This window comes from Delphinapterus leucas, chromosome 9 (assembly GCF_059928025.1).
Source record: "Delphinapterus leucas isolate spDelLeu-1000000601 "Yukka" chromosome 9, BTC_Dleu_Yukka2, whole genome shotgun sequence".
NCBI lineage: Eukaryota > Metazoa > Chordata > Mammalia > Artiodactyla > Monodontidae > Delphinapterus > Delphinapterus leucas.
Window position 1 is genome coordinate 69,152,501 of NC_143137.1, and position 24,318 is coordinate 69,176,818.

Below are 24,318 nucleotides of genomic sequence, written 5' to 3' on the forward strand. Positions count from 1 at the left end.
CTCTTTACCGAAATACATAAACTTTTGAGAATGGGATGATATTATACAAATGTGATACTCTACATGCTGTTTTATATTTACTCTGCAGTATGTTGTTGCCTTTCATGCCCATGAGTGTTATGTTACCTTAGATGATTCTAAAAAGAATGAAAACCGTAATTAACAGTGAAGTTGAACCTTTCCTGATGTGATTATTGGCTTTTTCCATTTCCTTAGTTATGGTATACTTTTATCGATGCACCGGTAAATTGTCTGCAAGAATAGTCTTCGGTCGGTTTTGGTTCTTGCCAAAGTTACACATGACTTCACCATTCAATTCAACGCACGCTTTTCAGTTCTTAGCGCCTTCCTGGCAGCACTGTTGACCCTTTCATCATTCGTGAAATGCTTTCCTTTCTTGCCTTACATAGGACCATTTAGACTCCGTCCTACCTCTCTAGATGCCACTTCTCACGTGACTCCTAGGTTTCCATACTTGTCCCCTTACATATGTTTAAAATTATATGCTTTGCATTGATTATCTCAAGACTTCATTTACCATCTCTATAATGATGATCAACAAATTTATATCTGCAGCCTAGATTTCACTCCTTCACACCACACCTATCCATCCAAAAGAGGGGAGGGCAAATGTTTGGTACAACTTATGAGCACAGGCAGTACAACCCCAGATGTCTACTGAGGCCAGACCTATGATATAATGAATAAAGTCAGCCAGGTGCATTGTTTTTATATAAACATTTTGTTTACAAATGGAGTATGTAAGAATTTTCTTCACACCTACAAAAATATTTACCTTCCCCTGTTATTCTTGAGACAACAGTTACCTTGGTTTTTCAGTCGTACCCTTTGAAGAGTAGATACAATAAATACTTTACTTTTCTCGGGGCTTCCCTGGTGGCACAGTGGTTGTGAATCCGCCTGCCAATGCAGGGGACGTGGGTTCGAGCCCTGGTCTGGGAAGATGCCACATGCCACAGAGCAACTAAGCCCGTGCGCCACAACTACTGAGCCTGTGCTCTAGATCCCGTGAGCCACAACTACTGAGCCCATATGCCGCAACTACGGAAGCCTACAGCCCGTGCTCCACAACGAGAGAAGCCACTGTAATGAGAAGCCTGCACACTGCAATGAAGAGTAGCCCCCGCTCTCCGCAACTAGAGAAAGCCCGCGCGCTGCAACGAACACCCAACACAGCCAAAAATAAATAAATAAAATAAATAAATTTATAAAAAATTAAAAGAAAAGAAATTCTTTTACTTCTAGTTTGAGAAAAACAGCAGGATCACCAAAATTTTTAGAAATGGCAATTCATACTTCGTCCTGATATCAGGGAACAAAATTTTAAATGTGAGGTGTAGCAATATTATCGATGTGTAACAAATATTTTCTTTTGTAAGGGATTGCAATTTTTAAATCTTACCTCTTAAGAGAAAAGACTATAGTTTCAAAATCAGACTTTTCAGTTATGTAACTTCTATCAGATAGGAATCATTAGCCCAGGGTTTTTAGAAGATTATCATCTTAATAAAATTTTGTTCCAGGTGGTTGTATTCATTACAAAGAGCTAATTAAGTCTTGTGCATAAATTAATTGCATGAGAATAGACTCCTGAAGGAGTGGACTTTTCTAAAAACTAATTTACTTATAAAACTGTATGCCGGAGCCTGTAAAAAAGTTGGTTATGTGTAGCTCATTTCATCCAAAGATCTGAAATATGACTCAAATCAAAACACTAAAATAAATAGAGTGGCCTATACAAGTGTATACTCTGCAAATACTTGTTGAGTATGTAATAGTTATTACTCTAACTTGGCTTGCTCAAATTTCTACCCTTATTCTGATAAAGTAGAATCAGAAAACAAAAATACCTAGTGTTCTGACTCCGGTCTTCTAATCAACCAATGTTTGTAATGACCACCATTGAAACTTACAGGAGGAGCCTTTGAATGAGGAAAGTTGAGTAACGGAAAAAAGGCATTCTTTTGGTCTATCCATTTATTCCATGATTACTGTATAGGCCATGGGGAAGAAAGATTAGAGAGGATAAAATACACTCTTTCCTAGCCAGTGCAACTGCTGGGTGATCAAATACAAATGACAAGGGGTCAGAGTGTATACTGTTCAACCCTGTGTGAATAACTGAGTTGGTGGAGGAGGGAACATTTTTAATGCCTACTGAAGTAGAAACCAGCAAGATCTGTAAAAGCCAGGTCTGGGCAGTTCCAGTATTGGTGAACTGGAGTCCAGCAAGATATTATCAAACCTGAAAAGTGAATCATGTCCCGATGTGGGAAAACGTCAGGAACTGCACTGAGAATAATCAAGTTAAATTCACTGAACAAATGTTATTGTTTAGCTGCCATGGTTAAAGATATACTTTGGAAAGAACCAGACTTGTAGTGGTAGGATCTAGTGAAGGCAAGTATATAGAACAACAATCTCATCCTACACTATGGTAGGAATAGAAAATCGAACAACCACTTTTGCATTATGTTAGAAATGTAAACAAATCATAACATGTATGCATCTTTTATAAGTAAATTAGTTTTTAGAAAAGTCACCTCCTTCAGGAGTCTATTTCCATGCAATTAATTTATGCACAAGGTTTAATTAGCCCTTTGTAATAAATACAACCACCTGTACAAAATTTTATTAAGATGATAATCTAAAAACTGTGTGTGTCTACACATGCACATCATTCTATGAAACTTTATGTGACGTCTACCTTTATTGTTTTCCTTGATGTGCAGGAATTGATCTCTTCTGCAAATGCTCTTCTCATTTCAGCATCGTCCTAATGGTCATTACCTTTCCCTTTTTAGCCCCTGGAGGAACACGCATAGATGATGGTGACAAGACCAAGATGACCAACCACTGTGTGTTTTCAGCAAATGAAGATCACGAAACCATCCGAAACTATGCTCAGGTAGAGCCTGTCACTGAGAGATTGTTGTACTGGAAGGGAAACATTTGAACAGGATTTAGGAAAACATTAGGTTCAGAAATTCTACAGGCCACTTTTTAAATAGGGATATTAGATAGGTCTTAAGCATAGGAAGAGACACTGAATTGCATTCGTAATAATGGACATTAAAGCTTCACCAAAGTAGAGTTTCTTTACCTTTCACCTATAAGAGATAAGGAGAATCATAATTTCTGGAGGAGTATATATTGGTCCAAGCTTTAGGGAGAGCAGTTTAGCACTATCTTTCAAAACTAAAACTACACATTCCCTTTGACTCAGCAATTCTACTTCGAGGACTTCATCTTGCAGACAGTGGCATGTGTAAAGTGACGCAAACAGCGGCAGTTATTATAGTGTTGCTTGTAATAGTATCAAAGGATGAAAACAATATATAAGTCAATCCATAGAGTTTAGTAATTCATATTAACAGACTCTCGGGTAACTGTTTAAAAGAAAGAGGCAGGAAGATACTTGTAATACATAAAACCGATAAAGGATTCATATCCAGATTAGACAAAGAACTGTAAGTCAATAAGAAAAGGACAAGCAACCTATTAGGAAAAGACTTACAGGCATTTCAGAAAAGAGGAAACACAATTCCTCCAAAAAACAAAGGAAGTGAGTTCAAACTCATTGAGAAAATTTCAATTAATATCGAGATACCCTTTTGCATTCATTAGATTGGTGAAAATTAAGAAGTATTTAGGCCCTGGTGAAGATCAGGAAGCGGTGGTAGTGTAAAATGGGACAACCTTGTAGACATTACCTTCTAAAGCTGAACATATGTGCGTTGTGACCAGCCAGCTTAGGGTTGGTGTGTTCCTATTCTGATTCTTTCACTGACTCTTCTTAAAAGTCAGTTTTTATTCCCATCTAAACCATGAAGGCAAGTCCCAGGTCAACAAGTCTTCTTGTTTTACACATTTCATTATATATGTATATGAAAAAGGCCATAGGAATCCCTGGCACCTATGTGATTTCAGATGCTAGAAACTGTCTTTACTTTGTTTATTAAAATGTGTAAGGCATGCTAAGCCGAGTAATTTGGGATATGTGGCCATTAAGAATTTAAACTTCAAAAATTATTATTTTAATCACATGCTATTTTAGCATAGATATTTCTTCCCCTTTTTTATATTTAAGAAATGTGTAATAGATAAAAACCAAGGAAATCTTTAAAAATGGACCAAAAGGTTAAGCACGTGGGTTCAGTGGATGATGTTCTAACCTGTCCTCTCTAAATCTTTGCTTCTACTGTCTTATGTCAATGGCCACAAACACCTTGGGCCAGGTGGATACTGAAGCAGATGTTCTCAATTCAAAAGCTGTTCGTTTAAAATTCTCTCTCGCCTTATGATATATTAGATAAGTACAGTTCACTGAGGATCAGAATTTCTGAGTTCTGTTCCTGCTCTGATACTTAGTAGCAGTTTCCAGGTCTGTCAATGATGTTAACGCCTGCCTTACCTTCCTCAGAGAATTTTTGTTAGGATTCAATTAATGCAAGTACAAGGTGTATTATTTGCTATTTGAGTCCCACTGGGAAAGAAAGATAAGAAGGTCTGGAAGAAAAATCAGTACTCTACTATTCTCATAAAATTGAAAAGATCTATATAGACTTAACCTCATCATTATTTCTAAATAGGATAGTTTCTTTTACTTATGATTTATTTTTTCATATGGAATATGTATATTTGAAAGAACTTTTGATACATTATTGTTTCTAAGTTTATTAAACATTATTATATACTGATAGACTGTCAGAGGTCAATGGGATAGTCAGGGAGAGAGATTAAATTGAGAAAGGTATTTGAGTGGAAGTTAATTTTATAAGCTGTTAGTTCATTGAAGAGTACCTTGGTAGTATAATGACTTTTGCTTTCATATGTAAACATTTACCTGTGGGGATTTGGATAATCATTCTTGGATAAGGAGAATTCTTTTTCCTGATGATAATCACACTAAGAAATATGTGAGTGCTAGTGTAAGTTGGAAATCAAATTTGTGGGACTTCAGTATAGTTTATTTATTTTTTTCCTTATTGCATTATCAATTCCCTCCTGGCTCATTTTTCTTTCCTCATAAAGGGCAACACTATAATTTTTACTCTTGAACTCCATCTTGATCACATTAAGGAAGAAACACAGAGTTTTAGATGAGAGTATATCATGTGGGTATAAGAGAAAAGAATTGTATTCAGAAATCATTTTGACACTTATTAAAATAATATTTATAAAATCCCCATTTAAATAAGAACATTGTATTAGTCTGTTCGGGCTGCCGTAACAAAATACCACAGACTGGGTGGCTTAAACAAGAGAATATTATTTCTTGCAGTTTGGGAGGCTGGGAAGTCCAAGATCAAGGTGCCAATGGATTTGGTTCCTTGTGAGGTTTCCTTTCCTGGCTCTTAGAAGACCATCAGTCCTGTCAGACTAGGGCCCCACCCTTATGACCTCACTTAACCCTGTCCCGAAGTCCCTACCTCCAAATGGTCACATTGAGGGTAGGACTTCAACATATGAATTTAGGAGGAACAGGAACTCAATCCATAACAAACATCATTCCTCTTAAAAACAGCCCAGAATTCCACTGACACAGTTGCAAACCCTGCTTGAGAATTCTAACTAGATTGTGGAGGCCAGTAATCTTTATTGCTCATCTGCTGAAATCATGTTTGTGTTCACCTGGAGTATATTCTCTCCTGAACTCTGATCTCCTCTTCATCATATCCAGCGTGTAAGTGATTCTATCTATGATCCCCTTAGTTTCAGTTATTTTCAATCTCTGCATCACACAGTTTTAAAATTATATTCATTTCATTTTCATCAAAGTTATTTTTGGTTCTCACCTGTTACATTCTCAAATGAATCTGTTTTATTCTACATGTGCATTTTGATCCTCTTTTTCCCTCAGGTCATAATAACTCCTTGAAATGCTGATAGTTCTCATACCACAGTCTGAGAATGTTTAACTACACCTTTTTATTAGTGTAGACGCTTGTAGTTAGGGTGAGTTTCTACACCTCCTTCTATTGCCTTTTAAAATTGTTCACGTAGTATTGACTGGTTCTCTTTTATGTTTAGGTCTTCAATAAACTCATCAGGAGATATAAGTATTTGGAAAAGGCATTTGAGGATGAAATGAAAAAGGTAAAAATTCAACTGTAATGCTCTGTTTGCTAAAATGATGAAATGATGAAATGAAGAGGGACAAAAATTTTGTGGTGGCCCAGAAGTACCATGGACCTCTTAAGTTTTTAATAAATGTTTGTTGAATGAAGGAATGAGTATGATAGATCATTAGCTAATAGCTGTAGAAAGAAAACATGATTAGCCTAGAATTTTTCCTTCATGTTTAATGTAAGCCAGCATGCTTTGTTCAAAGGAATAACTTTACAGAATATGTAATTAGTTAAAGCTTGTGAAAGAGCATAGCACGGCAGCTAATACTCAGTAAAATTCCTTAATTTTAGAAGATACAGTTTAGCAAAGGGGATAGAAGCACATCTTTGGAAATAGTGTCTGGGTGTAAATCTCAGTGGTTTTTCTCATCTATAAAATAGCTGCAATAAAAGTACATACTTTATGGTTGTTGTACTAATAAATGAGATGAGCTGTAAGGTACTTAATACAGTAATTGGCCTCTAATAAGTAGCCAAATAAACAATAGCACCTTATTAAAGAAGCCCTCTTTTCAGAAACTGCAACATGTTCCTCCTTCTAATTTGTAGCTCCTCTGTATTTATATATAGCAGTCACTACATTAACTTGTTACTCTGATTCTAGGTATATGCCTAAATTATAAACCAAGAGAATAAAGAAGTCATCTACTTTGTTACTTACTTTGTTACTTTGCAACATCTACTTTGCTGCTTACCTACTCTTACTTCCCTTTGTTCAAAGTGGTTCCATGTATAATGAAGAACATTTAAACAGTAAAATCGTTGTTTTAAATTTACATTCTCCATGACTCAACTTTCACACTTAAAAGAATCCTTCAGCATGGATACATACAACTATATGTATAAAGATGTTCATCACAGTATTGAGATGTAACCTAAATGTTCATGGTGGGAGATGGGTTAATTAAATTATGGTCTCTCAATACAGTGGAATAATATGCAGTCATTTAAAGAATGAGGTATAACCACGTGAATTGATAAAAGAAAATGTCTATGATGAATTGTTGAATGAAAAAGCAACCATTTGGTAGAAGTTTAACCTTAGGCAGGTCACTTAAGTTCTTTGTGCCTCAGATTTCTTTGTCTTAAAGCGAGGATCAAGACTTTTGTAATTATTAATACACATGAAGTGTTCAGAAGACTGTCTGCTTCACTTAACAAGTTTGAGCTATTATCAGTGCATAATTCAGTAAAAGCATGTGTATATGCATCTAGTTATTTATAAAATGTAGACATATATAATTGCATTTAGAAATCTGAAAGAACACGTCAGACTGTTAATAATGTTAATTCTAAGGAAATAGGATTAAAGAGGAGATTACTCACATTTTTATATTATTCTGTGTTGTTAGATTTGTTCTACTAGCAGGTATTACTTTTTTTAACATGAAAAAACATTTAAATCGATAAAAGTGGTCCATTATATTGATAGATGTTTAGAAAATAACAAGTGCATCATTAAAATAGAGGGATAGATATGACACAAAAATGATGTTAAAGCATTCAAATAAACATCTTATCATTTTGCCTAATAATATCACTCATGTTTTTCTTTTAGTTCATTTGAACCTTGAAAACTTTCCATTTGATTCATTTGATGAACATGCTTTCAAGAATTATTTATTTTTCACAGTGGATCCTTTTTTTTTTGCGGTACCCGGGCCTCTCGCTGTTGTGGCCTCTCCCGTTGCGGAGCACAGGCTCTGGACGCGCAGGCTCAGGGGCCATGGCTTGTGGGCCCAGCCACTCGGCGGCATGTGGGATCTTCCTGGACCAGGGCACGAACCCGTGTCCCCTGCATCGGCAGGCGGACTCTCAACCACTGCGCCACCAGGAAAGCCCAGTGTATCCAGTTTTTAAAGATAATTCTGCAGCAATACATGTAGCATCTGATTTTAATGCTGACTAGTATAATTGAGCAATGTGGATATTAATTTTAAGAAAAGATATAATTTTTGCACCATTTTGTTATAATTGAGGGGTTTTTTGATGCATATGAGTATATTAATGTGCTTAAACAAGTAGTGTTAATATTTTAATCTTGGGGGCTATTTTTCATTATTTACTTCAATCTTACTTATTTTGATAATAAGAGAAAGAAGCCATATTAATATAAAGTAGCTACAGTTTTGTCGGTTTTTTTTACCCCATTCCTGGGGCTCACTGGAGCTTTAACCATTGATACCTCCTTCCCTCACTCCCTCTTTTCTTGTGAACTTAGAAAGTGACTTCTTTTTAAATCAGTGAGATTTTAATAGGCATAAATTGGGAGTGAAATGGACTGGTCGGTTCCAGTTCTGCCACTTACTCATCATATAAATATTTGGGGTCACATAACCTCTCTGTAATGTAATAATCCTTTAACTGTTGGGAATGGTAAATTAATATAGTCCTACCCACTGCACAGAGCTAATGGAATTTCATTGGCCCTAAAACATTTAATAAGCCTATATTGATGCCAGTGATTTTTTGTCAGTACAGAGTAATGAAAAAGTCAACAGGGCCCTGATAGTGATACTGGGCCCTGGGGAATCTCAGTAACATGCCCAAGGTCTGTTGAAACAGAGAAAATAGCCATGGAATATAAATATAATATAGTCAAAGCACTAAGTGGAGGAGGGTTAGGAAGGAGGGCATTCTATAAGCCTGGATACTCTTAGAATTCAAAATGGCAAGTGGGGTCTAATCCCCTTTGCTTTGGCTTCCCTTCAACCATTCTGGGGTTGCTACTTTGTTACTTTCCCTACTGCTGGGATAAGAGGATGGCAGCATTGTGACCCAGAAGGACCCAAACAACACTGTCATCCTCTCACTACAAAATCACAGCAGAGGCCTTTACTCTGCTAGGAACTTTTCTTTATCTTACATCCATCATTACCTCATCACCAGGGCTGGTGGTAAAACTGTATGATCTAGGAAATACCTAGTTTGAATTTCATTTTTGTTTGTTTGTTTATATATCTTTTATTGTTTTTATTTTTTTATTTTAACTTTATTTTTTTATTGAAGTATAGCAGATTTACAATGTTGTGTTGAATCTCATTATTTTAAAAGAGGCATCAAGAACCTAGAAAACCCTTTTTTCACTCAGCAGTCTTGTTTTTAAAAAGATTTTTATGCTGTGGGCTCAGAAAAGTATATGCTACATGTCAAAGCTTATTGACTCCTGTTTTTTTTTGTTTGTTTGTTTTTTGTTATAACCCAAAGAAGATGGGTAGATGTATTGTAGGATGCGGATGGAGGGGGGAGCATGCATAGAAGTGAAAAACATGAAAGGCAATAGTGTATTTCAGAAAACGCTTTGTAATGCTTACACTCTGTCATATACAAAGTCGAATGTAAATTATTTATGTGACCCATTTACATTGTTCTCCAAATGTCTGTTTTCCTTCCCATGAATGCTGTCTATAGCTTTGTTGTAAGTGAACTTGGAAGAAAGGAACTATGATAAAGCATCCAATTTATAATCGAACATATGGGTGTGTCTCCAATGAATAAGAAGTGTGCTGCATAAGACCCACCAGTTGTGTGCCGTCTAGCTATGGATGTACATTGTGTGTTATTTTTCTACCTTAGTCCTTTACTTTATAGACATGGTTTCTTTTGTTTGACCCACAGCTTCTCCTCTTCCTTAAAGCCTTTTCTGAAGCAGAGCAGACCAAGTTGGCAATGCTGTCTGGGATTCTGCTGGGCAATGGCAACCTTCCTGCCAACATCCTCACCAGTCTCTTCACTGACAGCTTAGTCAAAGAAGGTATTTATGCTCATTTTCTTACCTGTCAGATGTGAAAAGAAAAGAAAAGCCAAAGATAGAAAAATACCAGTACCTCTTCTTAGTGTTCTCTACTTCCCACCCATCCTCCATGTAAGAGACCTGTGTGTGTGTGAGTGTGTGTCTTCAAACAATAAGAGAATTGTACATGTTTATTGTAGGCAATTAGGAGAAAAAATATGCACACCTATACAAAGACAAATAAAGAATAATAATAAGCTGGAATTTTTGGTTTAAGACTCAATGCCTAGGTCAAATACCCTGAAATTGATCTGGTCCAAACCATTTCTCTCAACGTAGATGCTTACTGGCATACTTTGTTGGGACAGTGCTTCATTGTGCAGGACTCTTTTGTGCTTTGTGAGTCATTTAACCTTTTTGCCCTCAGACACAGAATGCCAGCCTAAAACACCCGCCTGCATTTAGCAGAATAGCCAAAAATGGCCCTTCACATTCCTAAATGCCCCCTTAAACTGTTTTTCATTTCCCTGGTTGGGGCCATTCTTCTGAACTGTTTCCCCTCAAGATGTTGTGCTCAGATGTTCATTTTGATCACATTTTTAAGATATTCATTCTGTTTTAGAAGTCCAGGTGGCTGCCTCAGAGTTTTGCTTTAATTTTAAGACATTAAGAGTTTGATGGGCATACATACGATTACTTGATTATAGAATAATACAAAAGTGGGCTTTTTTTCTTGCAGGAGGATAATGATATTCAAATTATAATGCAACACAAAACAAAGAGTTCTTTTTTTCTTAAAAATAAAAGAGCTTTTGCGAAAACATCTGTTTCTTCTTAGAACTTGGTTTTTCTCCTATAAATGTGAAGTCCCAGCCTCATTAATACCTGCAGTGAAATGAGTTATAGTTTCTTGTAGCTGAGAAAAGAATAGTAAACCAGGGCTTCCTTGGTGGCGCAGTGGTTGAGAGTCCGCCTGCCGATGCAGGGGACGCGGGTTTGTGCCCCGGTCCGGGAAGATCCCACATGCCGCAGAGCGGCTGGGCCCGTGAGCCATGGCCGCTGAGCCTGCATGTCCGGAGCCTGTGCTCCGCAACGAGAGAGGCCACAACAGTGAGAGGCCCGTGTACCGAAAAAAAAAAAAAAAAATAGTAAACCAAGAGTCAAATGATATTACTTAGAGATTCTCTATAGTTTTCAGGCTCTCTAATTGTTATTAATATATTGTTAATACTATAGCACTTTAAAGTATTCTCCTGAAGAGAATTCATGATCCTTCATGTTTTACTTATGGTACTAGACATTTTATACTAGGAAGACAAGATAAAATGTAAATATTAATTACATCAGATTATCCCTAGTGTTTATAACAGAAAATAATTGCCTTTCTGGTTGTATTAAAAACCTAAATGATGTATACAATTTCTTTTGAAATGTATTAAAAAATAAATTATTAGAAGGATAAATGGACAGACCTGATAAAGCAAATGCAGCAAAATATTAACTGTTATAGAATCTAGATGGTGAGTAAATGAGTGTTTATTGTTCAACTTTTCTTATGTTTAAAATTTTTTATGGTAAAATGTTAGAGGGGTAGGAAAGGAGAAGAAAAATACCTTTGTTATGAAAGTGACGTAGTACCTATGTCATTATGGTTTTTCTTTATACTCCAGCATCTCTAGAAACAAAAGTATTAAGCTTCTCCTTCCCAAATAGGAAGGAATTATGAAATTATACCTTTTCCCCAACCTCCCACCCAACAAATGGCTATGGGGAGACCCTCCACTCAGTAGAATCTCAAGTACAAAGAAATTTCTCCAATCCTTCCACCAAGAGCCACTTTTAATGTAAAATGATAGGTTTGAGCCTGGTTTTTAGACTCCTAGTTTCAAGCATGCTTTTTTTCTCTTACTTACTATGAGGATTACAAGATCTGTTACCTTTATTTTTATTTAATTACATAAATTTATATTATGTTTTATATTGACTTTTGGAACGAATGGTAATGTTAAAAATCCAGGTCAACAAGTTGATAACATAAAATTCTCCAGGTCATATCACAGGTGTTATTGTCATAGACAATTTGGGGGGCTTAGTTTCTCTGCTATTCAAAAGAAAAGAATTGGGTAAAGTTGGTGTCTGTATAAATTATATTATATATATATATATATCTCAATTGAATTTGTTTACCAGCAAGTAACTGGAAGGCAGGACTCAAATTTGTATACAAGGGCATTTCTTTTTTTCTTTCTTTCTTTTTTTTTAACTTTTTTTTTTTTGCAGTATAGTTGATTTACAATGCTGTGTTAGTTTCAGATGTATAGCAGAGTGATTCAGTTATACACACACACACACATACATACATTCTGTTTCAGATTCTTTTCCCTTATAGGTTACTATAAAATACTGAGTATAGTTCACTGTGCTATACAGTATGTCCTTGTTTGTTATCTATTTTATATATCGTAGTATGTATATGTTAATTCCAACCTCCTAAGTTATTCCCCCCACCCAGCCCCACCAAGGGCATTTATTTCTTATGTAACAATAAATATAAAAGCAGAGCAGACTTCAGGGTGAACAGCAATATCACTCAGGACTCAGGCATTTTCCCCCATTACCATAGCATTGACTTCATTCCAAGGGTGGACTCCTTAGCCTTTGAAAGAAGTCTGCTAGTCCAGTTATGGCACAGGCTTCTTCATTCAGGTTCAGTGGAAGAGCACTTCTGAACATAGGATAATTTATCTTGCCTTCAGCTGATTGGCTGAAATTGGCCACATGACCCACCCAGTAGTAATTGTTGGGGGATGCTATGGCCAACAACTTAGATCACTAGGCTAATCATTGCAGAAGAAGGTGGTGCCAGGGCTTAGACTAATTAGATGGAAGTCACCTGGCCTGAGCAACATGGGAACTCTCTTAGGAAAGAGGAAAGGAGAATAGACACTGCTTAGACCATCAACGATACTGAAGCCTTCAACTCAGAAAAATCGGTTTAATATTTCAACTACTCCTTAACTCTTCATTGAACAAATGCAACATTAATTTAGAAATCTGGAGTGTTCACAGAAAAGCTATTAGTTATCTGATTATTTATATTGGAAATAAATCTTATTATAAATATGGGTATGTAATTGAGTAGATTCCTGATTAACATAGCTATTTTTTTTTTTTTTTTTGCTGTTCGCGGGCCTCTCACTGTTGTGGGCTCTCCCGCTGTGGAACACAGGCTCCGGATGCGCAGGCTCAGCGGCCATGGCTCACGGGCCCAGCCGCTCCGCGGCATGTGGGATCCTCCCGGACCGGGGCACGAACCCGTGTCCCCTGCATCGGCAGGCGGACCCTCAACCACTGCGCCACCAGGGAAGCCCAACATAGCTATTTTTAAAATCTCTTTTAAAATATCCAGAAAAGATTTCAGCTTAAAACAGCACTGACATTTTCATACCTTAACTCGTGAATATTTTAAAATGCTTTTTACAAAAAGCAAAACTGTGAAGTAAATGATGCATGTTCATCTATAGCTTTATTTATTTATACCGGTCACTATTGATGTTCTTTCACTGGTATTATTTATCAGCAAATTAGTTGACACGTTGACATTTCAGTTTTATGGCTTGCGATTTATTTGGTGTACCTCAGGATCACAGTTAAAAATATGAGATACTGGTGAACCACGGGGTGAAATAGAGGCAAAACACTAGAAGATCCTTGGCTTTGAATCTGGTTTTGACCAAGGTAAAAATAAATAAATTTACAGTTATAACAGGTTGGAATTAGGGAGTCCAACTTTGAAAAGTACTTTAACATTTTTTTTTCCCTTCTTATGAAAATATTTCCTTGAGTAATGAATAGTACAGTGCCTAGAGAGCTTTCCATTTTTCCTTTGTGCCAAATCAAGTCTTTGAGTTATTTAGTCATTTCAGGACGCCCAATGGGAAATGTTGCCTTGTACATCATCACAAGTGGTTTTTGTTATAAAAGGTTTACTCTTTTTTTTTTTTTTTAACAGGCATTGCAGCCTCATTTGCTGTCAAGCTTTTTAAAGCATGGATGGCAGAAAAAGATGCCAACTCTGTTACCTCCTCTTTGAGAAAAGCCAACTTAGACAAGAGGCTACTTGTAAGTGTTGTTTGGGCGAAGGGTTGTTTGTTTCGTGCTTCTGCCTTGGCTCTGTCAATTGTGATGTATGTAATACATAAATGAAATGCCCGAGTCTATGTCGAATTGGAACATGGTTCTTTTTATTTCTGTGTTGTTGGCAGATAGAAGCTAATTCCAGTTTAATCTTTGTTGCATAAATAAATGGAATGATAAAATTAAAGAGTCATAGGGAGTACAGAGACTTTCAAATTTAGAAGTTTGTTGACGTAGTGATAACATTTATCAGAATTAACTCTTTTGCAGCTAATAACTATAGAAATGTAAAGTTTTAATATGAAATTTAAAGTCACATCGATCCCACCTAATTAGACATTTGTGATTATCTTGGGTCGTAGGTGAATGACACTGACCTCTAATACACGTTAGTTTGTTAACAAAATAAAAGGTTAAAGAAGATTCCTTGTTTATACTAAGATTCCTTGGAAATACTTAGATATTTAAGAAAGCTAACAAGTTAATAGTAGTAATTTGAAGCTCCCAGTATCATGATTGCTTGATTATATTTTTACTTCTCTTTGTATTTTTCAAAGAAAAGAAAAATATTTTGTCCTCATAATTCCTATCTGCTCCCTATAATTTCTTTCTGCCAGAAGCAACAGCTGTGCAGATGACAGAGATTGCTTCAAGTGAAATTGCTTTTAAAATTTTAGGACAAAGTCTAAAATTGCAAGACATGCTTGCCATCTTCTCTTTACCTAGTTAGTTATCTGTTTTCTCTTCCATTGTGTTCTGTGCAAGGGTGTTGATTCATGGGATAATTCCAAATCTGGCTCATTGTAAACTCTTGTATTTTCATGACTTAAAATTCCTTTATCTCTTGAGGTTTACCTAAAATAGCCCTATTTGGGTCTTGGAAGTCTTTAGAATATGATAAAGAAGAAAAATTAAGTCCAGATTCTTGTTAATTTCTGCCACTAATAATACTTTTCATTTAACTTATATATGTATATATATATTTTTTTTTTGTGGTACGCGGGCCTCTCACTGTTGTGGCCTCTCCCGTTGCGGAGCACAGGCTCCGGATGCGCAGGCTCAGCGGCCATGGCTCACGGGCCCAGCCGCTCCGCGGCATGTGGGATCTTCCTGGACCGGGGCACGAACCCATGTCCCCTGCATTGGCAGGCAGACTTTCAACCACTGCGCCACCAGGGAAGCCCTAACTTATATTTATTAAGGGCCTGCTCTGTGCCAGGCACAGTCCTAGAAGCTGTGGAGCCAGTAGAGACAGGACAGAAATGTTTCCTGCCTTCATGGAGCCTACTCTCTAGCAATGAAGGGTATATAGAAGCCACAGAAGACAAGTGAATAGGTTGCTGATGTGGGTGGAAGTTCATATGAAGGAATACATTCGTGTCCCTGAGTCTGTGGATTAGCTGTATCTTGGCAAGGCCCCAGCCCTTTCATTCTGGATCCCAGGCTGAAGGAGCAGCTCACATCTGGGCTATTCTGTCCTCATGGCAGAGGACAGGAACACAGGTGACTGAAGGGAGACATTCCGGTGCTTTAAAAGCTCACCTTCTTTCGTCAAAAGAAGTCACGGAGAAGCCTGGTGTGGGGTAGGAAGATTTAGTCCACTCATGGGCTACTTCTCCACCTGTGAAGACAGATACAGCAAGGAGGGTCTTCACTGAATACTTGTTTAAGGGAGAGGGGTGGGGGGTGAATTATTAGGAACAAAGATACAATTACAACTTAACCACAAAAGACTCAGTTATTTCTTAAAGCATGGTTCCTTAAAGATGCCAATAGGCAGAGCTTGGTTAACTTAATTAGGTTACTTCATTAAAAAAATTTTAATGTATTTCCTTTTTGAAAAATACATATCATTTAACTGTTCTTACTAGGTTTCTTTGTCTACATATGTTTTGAACATGAAAAGCATAGGTAGCAGTTTCTACCAGAAACTCCATGAGGACAGGGTGGCTGTGCCTTAGAACCATGCCTGCCTGATATCATGCCCCCATCCCTGGAAAAGGGAACAATGATCAAGACATTGGCTAGAAACTTTTCTAGGAGCTGAAGATATTGAAAGAAATCAAGCAGACAACCTGTGCCTTTATGGGGCTTACATTCTGTTTCAGGGGGACAGGCAATAAACTAAATAAACAATTAAAATAATACATGGTATAATAAAAAGTGAAGAGTGCTCCGAGAGAAAAACTAAATAGGGAAGCACTGAGGAGTGTCAGTGTGGTATGAGAAGGCCTCTCTGATAAGGTGACGTTTGTGTGAAGAAGCGATCTATTTAGATATCTCCAGGAAGAGTATTCCAGGCAAAGGCAGCAGAAAATGCAAAGGCTCTGAGGCGTGGCATGTTGGGGACAGCAAGAAAGAGAGGGTAATTAGTAAGAGCAAAAATGTAGGAGATCAGGTCAGAGTCATAGCAGGTCCCCTATCATCTGAGAACTTCGGCTTTTATTCTGAGTAAGGTGAGAAGTTTTTTGGAAAAGTCTCTGCAAAACGTGCATAATGTGATTTCGGGGTCTTAACAGGATCTCTCTGGCTGTTGCATTGGGAGCAGATTCAGGAGGAAGGGCAGAAGTAGGGAGACCTTAATCTAGGGATGAGGTGATAAAGGTTTTTACCTGGGTAGGATTTTTTTTTTTTTTTGCAGTACGCGGGCCTCTCACTGTTGTGGCCTCTCCCGTTGCGGAGCACAGGCTCCGGACGTGCAGCCTCAGCGGCCATGGCTCACGGGCCCAGCCGCTTCGCGGCATGTGGGATCCTCCCGGACCTGGGCACGAACCCGTGTCCCCTGCATCGGCAGGCGGACTCTCAACCACTGCGCCACCAGGGAAGCCCTGGGTAGGATTTTTGTAACAAATGCAAACTATGTTCCAAGTTAGTAAAGGTCATGACATGATTTATACTGATTTTAGCTCAGTTTAATCTGAATAATAATTTTTAAGATGTTATGTATCATTCATAAGGACTGTGGTTATAGTTCATAAAAATAAATAAAAAACCACTAGTAACATGTTTGATGATGTCTTACTCTGAACATAACTTTCCATCAGAATTTGCAGTCACATTCTCCCTAATTTGAGTATTGAATGCTGGCACGAGTAACAGAGTAGTTATTGCCTTTGGGGTCACACAGCTATGCCCTTAAATATTTCTGGCTGCATAATTTGGGTCAAGCTGCTTAGCCTTGTTGAGACTTAGTTTATTTTTGTCGAAAAATTTCTACTTTTTACAATTATGAGTAAAATGCCCACGACCTCTTGATTCATAGAAGAAACTCAAAATTAAACTAGTTCCCTGCCCCCCAAAATTTGAAAGGCCTCTTGAATGGTAGAATAAATATCAGTGACAACATTTCAGTCAGGTATGAAATGTTTGCTTTAACATGAATGTGTGTTTGATAGCTGCTCCCACCAACTCTGTTCTGACATTTTGAAACTGATGACTCAACAAGGCAAATTATGGGATGATGGTACAGAGAATATTGAAATTTGAGTCATGACAGAAGCCATCTGGCTATGTCCCTATGCTTGGTGGCAAACTCGTTGCAGATCTTTCTTCTGAGATTTTTATTGAAGCCACGTAGCCATTGGCCATCTATATATGCAAATCTCACCATCATAAAAGTTTGGATCTATTTTATAGACTCTGCAGCAGTCTGAAAAATGTGAGAGCTTTGAAAATTGCCTTCCTTTCTTAGTTGGGTGTTGGCGTCACACAGGGTTAGAACATGACTAAGTGTTCCTGAGACTCTGCCGAGCTGTGTAAGGTGAAATGGAAGTGAGGTGAGAATATGAGAGCAGCCATGGTGTGCTGCTCTTTTAAAAAATTTCCAACAGAATTATGTAATGAACTGAAGAGACAGTAGGGCGGATTTAGATTAGATCTCGCCATGAACTTAATTTAGAGCCACCATCGTTAAGAGATACAACAAAAATTCCCTTTAGCTCTGAGCTGTTATTTTAGAATAATAGCAGCATTTTCCTTCATGAAATGCTGAATAGAGGTCCTTGAGATGATAATAGTCAATGTTGTTTTCCTCATATTATCTCAGATCATTTCAGCATTACTAAAACTGGCTTTGGTCTGTTAACTCATAGTTAAGGAAAGAGTGTGGTTAATGATTTCATTTTTTTCTAGTCGGTTTAAAATAATCCCAACGTTATTCAGGGTTATCATCTTATTGGTACTTAATTTAGCAAATTTAGCTCTGTTTTTGTACGTGCTGCACTTTGATTAAAGTAAAAGAAAAAGTAAATAGCAGTGCCAAATGAGTGCAACTAGTTTATGTAAGTTGCTTAGCATTTTTTATTCTCTTTCTTTGTCAAATTGCCTAATTTTGGAAGGTACCTTAGCAGATGCTCAAGAAATATATCCGAGATTTATTCTTTTGAAAAACTCATCCTTCTCCTTTTCTTCCAAATATGAGATATTCTAAGTGTTCTCTTAATATGAAAATGTTGTTCTTTACGCTTGCTGAAATGTGAATGGCATGTTGTATAACAGTCTCTCTTCTTTTCTCTCCCAGGAGCTCTTTCCAGTTAACAGACAGAGCGTGGATCACTTTGCTCAGTACTTCACTGACGCAGGTCTTAAGGAGCTCTCTGACTTCCTCCGAGTCCAGCAGTCCCTGGGCACCAGGAAGGAGCTGCAGAAGGAGCTCCAGGAGCGTCTTTCTCAGGAATGCCCGATCAAGGAGGTGGGGACCATGGACTGACATCGCTGCAAACCCGTTCAGCGAGAGGGATGACGTAGCCTGTGCAGCACAAGCTTGACCTCCCTTAAGGAGACCTCCCTTTGTTTATTGCTATGAACTCGAGGCCCTTTTCATACCATTTAAATGAGCTCGCTTTCAAAGTATTGATTCAGACTCCTCCAGGATGTTCCGGAAAATAATGAGTATTTCCACACAAGTGCCTTATTTACCAGGTTGCTATGGTTGTCAAAATTTCATCTGTTGAATAGATTTACTCTCCACTAGCAGTATACCTCGATTTATGGTGGTTTTCCCATTTTATTGCAGATTACATAATATGGTTAAGTATTGGGTTAATATATATAGGTTTTAATTTTAAGACAAAAAAGGGGTGATTTTGCAGTCATATCATGGGTAAAGACCAGTTGGACCAGTGGCTCATTGGATCCCACTCATAATAGTCGCGTATTCACATAACATAAATACTACCTTTTTGTATAGCTATCTTTCATGCGGCTATGATTGTATCTTTTTTTTTTTAAAGTCCTGCCTGAAGAAAACTTCCTATTTGAACTTTAAAAACTTTTACATGATAATTCAAAAATTGCATAAAGAGTCCTTTCCTTTTGCCACTTACTCCCAAGTCCCAAATCCTCGCTATCCTGCGTGCTCACAGCCTTGCAAGATACCTTTTGCGGTTTAAGGCTGGAGAATTCCAGACTGATGCTGTCCAGCAGGTGGAGGTGTTGGTCCTAAGTCTCATGGCATTAAGGTCAGCAATATATTCAGTAATCTTTCTCCAAGCAAAGAACTTGAACATGATTTAACATGGGGAAAAAAAAGCAAACCAAATAACACTGCGATACCTTTAGGTGCAGAGATGCCACCTTTCTTTGCAGCTGGGGGACTAGGACTTCCCAGTTCCTTCGGTTCTCAAAGGCTGCTTAACCCACAGCTGACCCCTCTGTACCCCAGGCCAGCAGGAAAGAAAGCAACGTATTTTCATTAAAAAAAAGGAAGGGAGAAAAATAGCTGTACTACTCACAAAGTAGTACACGTGAGATATATTGACACTATGGTTTTTAATCACTTCTGAGGCCCTCATCTCTATTTGTGATTCTATTCAAAAGGAGAAAGATTTTTCCAAACAAGTTTAACATAAGATACACTGTTAGGCAGATTTTATTCCATACGATCAGGTTTTAGGATACATTTGCACATTTAAAAGTAATTCTGAAGGGAAAATAGCCTGCTGAGGGTTGCTGCTTTGATATGTATCATATGTAAAGTCTTTGCACTTCACAGTTTATTTACATGAGGCACGAGGATCATCAAAAGCGATAATTAAAGAGTGAATTGCAGAGAATGCCTTGTACAAGCCCAAGACATTTTTCAAGAGGTTTAAAGTTAAGGATCGGAAGTAAAAATTCACAGCTCTGTTGCCTTCTTCAAACCCCAGAAAGTCAAACTGGCTTAAATAATCTTGGCCCTGCTTTACTCAAAGGGGTTCCTGCCTGTAAGAGAATAGCCCCTAAGAAACCACGATTCTCTTTTTTTATTTTCTATTATCCAGCACCTCCTGGCCAGAGATAAGCCTATTAATTTGGGGACTAAAAATAAATCTGCTTTGAGAACAAATCATTGTGTTTTTCCTGCCTCTCGTAACTGGAGAGTATATGCCAGGAAGGGAGGAACTGAGCAGAATATTTGTCTGCCCCTAACCTTTTACTGATCGGGCACAGTGAGAGGGGAACTCCCCATCTGTCTGTTACTCTCTGACTCCTTTTTTGGTGAAATTTAGGTGGTGCTCTATGTTAAAGAAGAAATGAAGAGGAATGATCTTCCAGAAACAGCAGTGATTGGACTGCTGTGGACCTGTATAATGAACGCTGTGGAATGGAACAAGAAGGAAGAGCTCGTTGCCGAGCAAGCCCTCAAGCATCTGAAGGTACTGGGTCCCAACAAGGCACAGTCTTGGCTGCAAGCCAACTGCAGCTCTTAACAATGTGATAGATGGGTTCTAGTCATAATTCGCCCACACTCAGTCCAAACACGTACTTCCTAGTGTTTTTCTTTTCAAATTTGCCACTACCTAAAATGTTTCAGATGTAAGAGCTTATGAAATACCTAAGGGTAAGTTCTTACTAAAAACAATGTCAGAAAATCCACAGAATAGTCATATATTCAATATTTAAAGGGAAATATAGTCGAACTATGGGTTCTCCTTCTACATGATAAAAATTCTTAATGAGTATTTTTAAGTAAACTACAAGCTGACATTAGAATTTGAAAACTGAGTGGTGGAAGAAATCAACCGATTGTGTAAATTGTATATTTTTGTGGGGAGATACATATGTTTTTGCTTTTATTGTCCTCTCCCTATAAAAGTGTCTTAAGACAAGTGGGAGACTTAGAGCCTGCCTTCAGAGTTTACACTTGAATTGGGAAATCAACAGGTACCTAGTTTAAACTAGGTAGGATGTAAATTCAGATAACTCTCAGTATTTAGGAAGACAGAGCAGTGAGTAGCCTATGCAGATTAAGTTGACCAGGGAAGGCTCAGAGGAGGAGTTAAGTGTTGAGCTGAGTAGGTCTTAGAGAAAACAATAGCCAAACATCAACAACTGGAAGCCAAGGTCATTTGGGACGAAGGGAACAGTATGAACAAACCCATAAAGATGACATGTGGAGGGTCGGATGTTTAGGAAGGAGACACCCACTCTTCCAGTGGCAGAGCCACACTTCAGTGATGGAGGGGTCACAGCAGCCCTGGGAGCCTTTGGAACTTAGGAACTCTGTCTTATTTTCACAGGACCCATTAGACAGACACAGTAGCATAGCAGTTATCTTTAATATAGTCAGAATTTCATATTTGGTTTCTTTTAGTGGGTACAGTGAGAGAAATCTGATAAGTTGCAGGGGTAAAAAATTCATTTTGATTGGTCACAATATTAGAATAAGATAATCCTCAAAGTGAAGATTTTCTAAGCAAACCTCCAGATTATTGTTATGATTCAAGTGGTGTCAGCCCTGCACCTCTCACGAGAGGAAATGGTTTTACTCCCCACTTCTGTTCCAGCAATACGCTCCACTCCTGGCTGTGTTCAGCTCCCAAGGCCAGTCAGAGCTGATCCTCCTCCAGAAGGTGCAAGAGTACTGTTATGACAACATCCATTTCATGAAAGCCTTTCAGAAGATCGTGGTTCTTTTTTATAAAGGTGTGTATCTATGTCGTCCTGCCACTATGTTTCTATGTTTTGTTGAAGCTTTTCGAGGGACAGAGTAGGGGGTGAGGCGAGGGGGATATACGTTAATGATAGTCTTTGAGTTTTAGTCATGCAGCCATATTATGTAGAGAGAGAAGATGCAAACACCGTAGACATGCGTGGCCTCAGGAACCAGCCTGATTAGGCCCCTGTACACTTGTCACTGGTGGAAATTGCTAGAAGACTGGTGATGAACTAATAATTTTGGTGGGGGGGGATGGTGAAAAAGACTGTAATTACAAAAAATAAGGTCTGTTTTTGCATTGTAAGGATTAGCTATAACAACGGTGATTACCAAATGGTTACATATAGTATGTTCATGCCTTTTCAGATGCCATAAAGCTGACTTTAAAATTACTGAAATAACTAGCTTTTCACTTTGCATTTTAGTTATTTGGCCCAGCCATTCTCCTGTTTTCCAAGGAAATGGCTATTTTTAGAACTTCACATTTACTGTCTTGTTATTGTATTTATAAGGATTAGGTTGCTATGACAACTGGCACAGCCAGTTTATTAAAAATGAATGCTATTAGGGTTTTAACTGATCTCAATCTCTATACCTATAGTATATGAAGAAAATGATCCTGGACTCTTCTTTGGTCTAGGTGTTTGTAGTTTTATGAGGCGGGGGGGAAAGGAACACTTAAGAAACGAGACGTTTTGAACATTATAAAATGTTAATTAGAAGTTACTGCTATCTTAAATGGCATAACACAGAAAAGGCTAAAGTATAAATTAATACCAACCAAGTGTTTCTTTTCTTTTTGATGTGTTCTTAAATTTGTCTATCTTGAATGACAAGTTGGGCATTTGGAATGTAAAAATTTTACATTACTGATTACTAGCTATTTTTAAAACGTTTAATAGCATTTCACAAAGAGTTTTAACTGGCTGTCCAGATTCTTCAAATGCATACGTCTTGCCCACAAGGGTTTGGGCGATCTTTTGCTTTCTCAGCACTAAGGTATTTGGCACAATTTCCATATCAGTGGGAGACTGTGATGACTGCCAAGTCCCATTTGAAATTCAGTAATAGGTGTTTTTCTGTGGCCAGATCTGAATTGGCCCTCTTGGATGTGGTCATGAGATAGCAATGTCCTAAAACTAGGGCTTAAATGATACCCAGGGTCATGAGATAGCAATGTCTTAAGTCTAGGTGACCCATCAGAACCAAACCTGCAGGTTCTATGGCCAACCCACCTGTGGTACCCAGGAGCCAAGAAAGAGGAGCAGCCCCCCGCAGCCAGTGGCCATTCTGTCCACACCGGCCACACCTGGCCCCACGTTAAACTGGTAGAGAGGCCTGTGAGATAGGTTTCACATTTGCTTCATGAGTGGTCAATATTTTCCACTACAGAAAAGCAAATTGTTTATAAACTAGCTGCCTAAACACATAATTTCCTTTCTTGTTGTTTAATAGCCAACCCAACCAAACAGTGTCTCTTACCAAATCCTTGTTTTTTGGGGTTTTTTTTGCAGTACGCGGGCCTCTCACTGTTGTGGCCTCTCCCGTTGCGGAGCACAGGCTCCGGACGCGCAGGCTCAGCGGCCATGGCTCACGGGCCCAGCCGCTCCGTGGCATGTGGGATCTTCCCGGACCGGGGCCCGCACCCGTGTCCGCTGCATCGGCAGGCGGACTCTCAACCACTGTGCCACCAGGGAAGCCCTAAATCCTTGTTTTTAACTGAGATGTAGTTGTTTGAGCCTCGTCTGCAGCAATACCTCATTTCATTATTATACTTAATTCAAAACAACAAAAAATAAACTACTTTTTATCAGTAAAGGCATTTAAGTGGTATATAAACTATCAAAATCCTATTCTTCAAATTTCTCATTTTAACCATTAATGAATGCCAACATCCTTCCCCATTAAACTTTTTATAACAACTATGAACAGCTAGCAAAACTGATTGCTTTATTTCCTATTCTTCAGCCCCAAATGCTAAGAAACAGTGACCTGAAATTATAAAATAACCAAGCAGTGGGCCCTGAGAAGTAAAAAGAAGAGGCATTAGCTCTTCCTTAGGCCATTGATTAACTAGGTAGTCAGCTTTTTTAAATAGATTGTTTCAGTTAGTAAGGTCTGTGGCAAGTATGAGCAGGCCCAAGGGAACACAGGGGGATAAGTGTCAATAACAGTTTTATTCTGGCTCAGTTATTTGGAAATGAAATCAGGAAGCTTTTACAAATGGAAACCTAAACTATATCACTGAAAAGTTAAAACTAAATGTCATTTTCTAGGTAATTTCATAATTTTCCACAAAATTATACATACAGGCTGCTTTTTTTTTAGTAAAATAATTGCTCTTGAGAACATGGAATCCCCAAGGAATGATTGTTCCA

General features: G+C 38.0%; 1 protein-coding gene across 2 annotated transcripts in view; it reads left to right on the forward strand.

Annotated features, from left to right (window-relative positions):
- The window catches only part of BZW2 (basic leucine zipper and W2 domains 2), a 58,081-nt gene that overhangs the window by 28,485 nt on the left and 5,278 nt on the right, over positions 1–24,318 (forward strand). For both annotated transcript variants that reach the window (XM_022587515.3, XM_022587507.3), the window contains exons 4-10: positions 2,826–2,929; positions 6,055–6,120; positions 9,771–9,906; positions 13,898–14,007; positions 18,542–18,712; positions 20,511–20,657; positions 21,789–21,927. In XM_022587515.3, the coding sequence (XP_022443223.1) occupies positions 2,826–2,929; positions 6,055–6,120; positions 9,771–9,906; positions 13,898–14,007; positions 18,542–18,712; positions 20,511–20,657; positions 21,789–21,927 (873 nt within the window). The remainder of the gene's footprint in view (positions 1–2,825; positions 2,930–6,054; positions 6,121–9,770; positions 9,907–13,897; positions 14,008–18,541; positions 18,713–20,510; positions 20,658–21,788; positions 21,928–24,318) is intronic.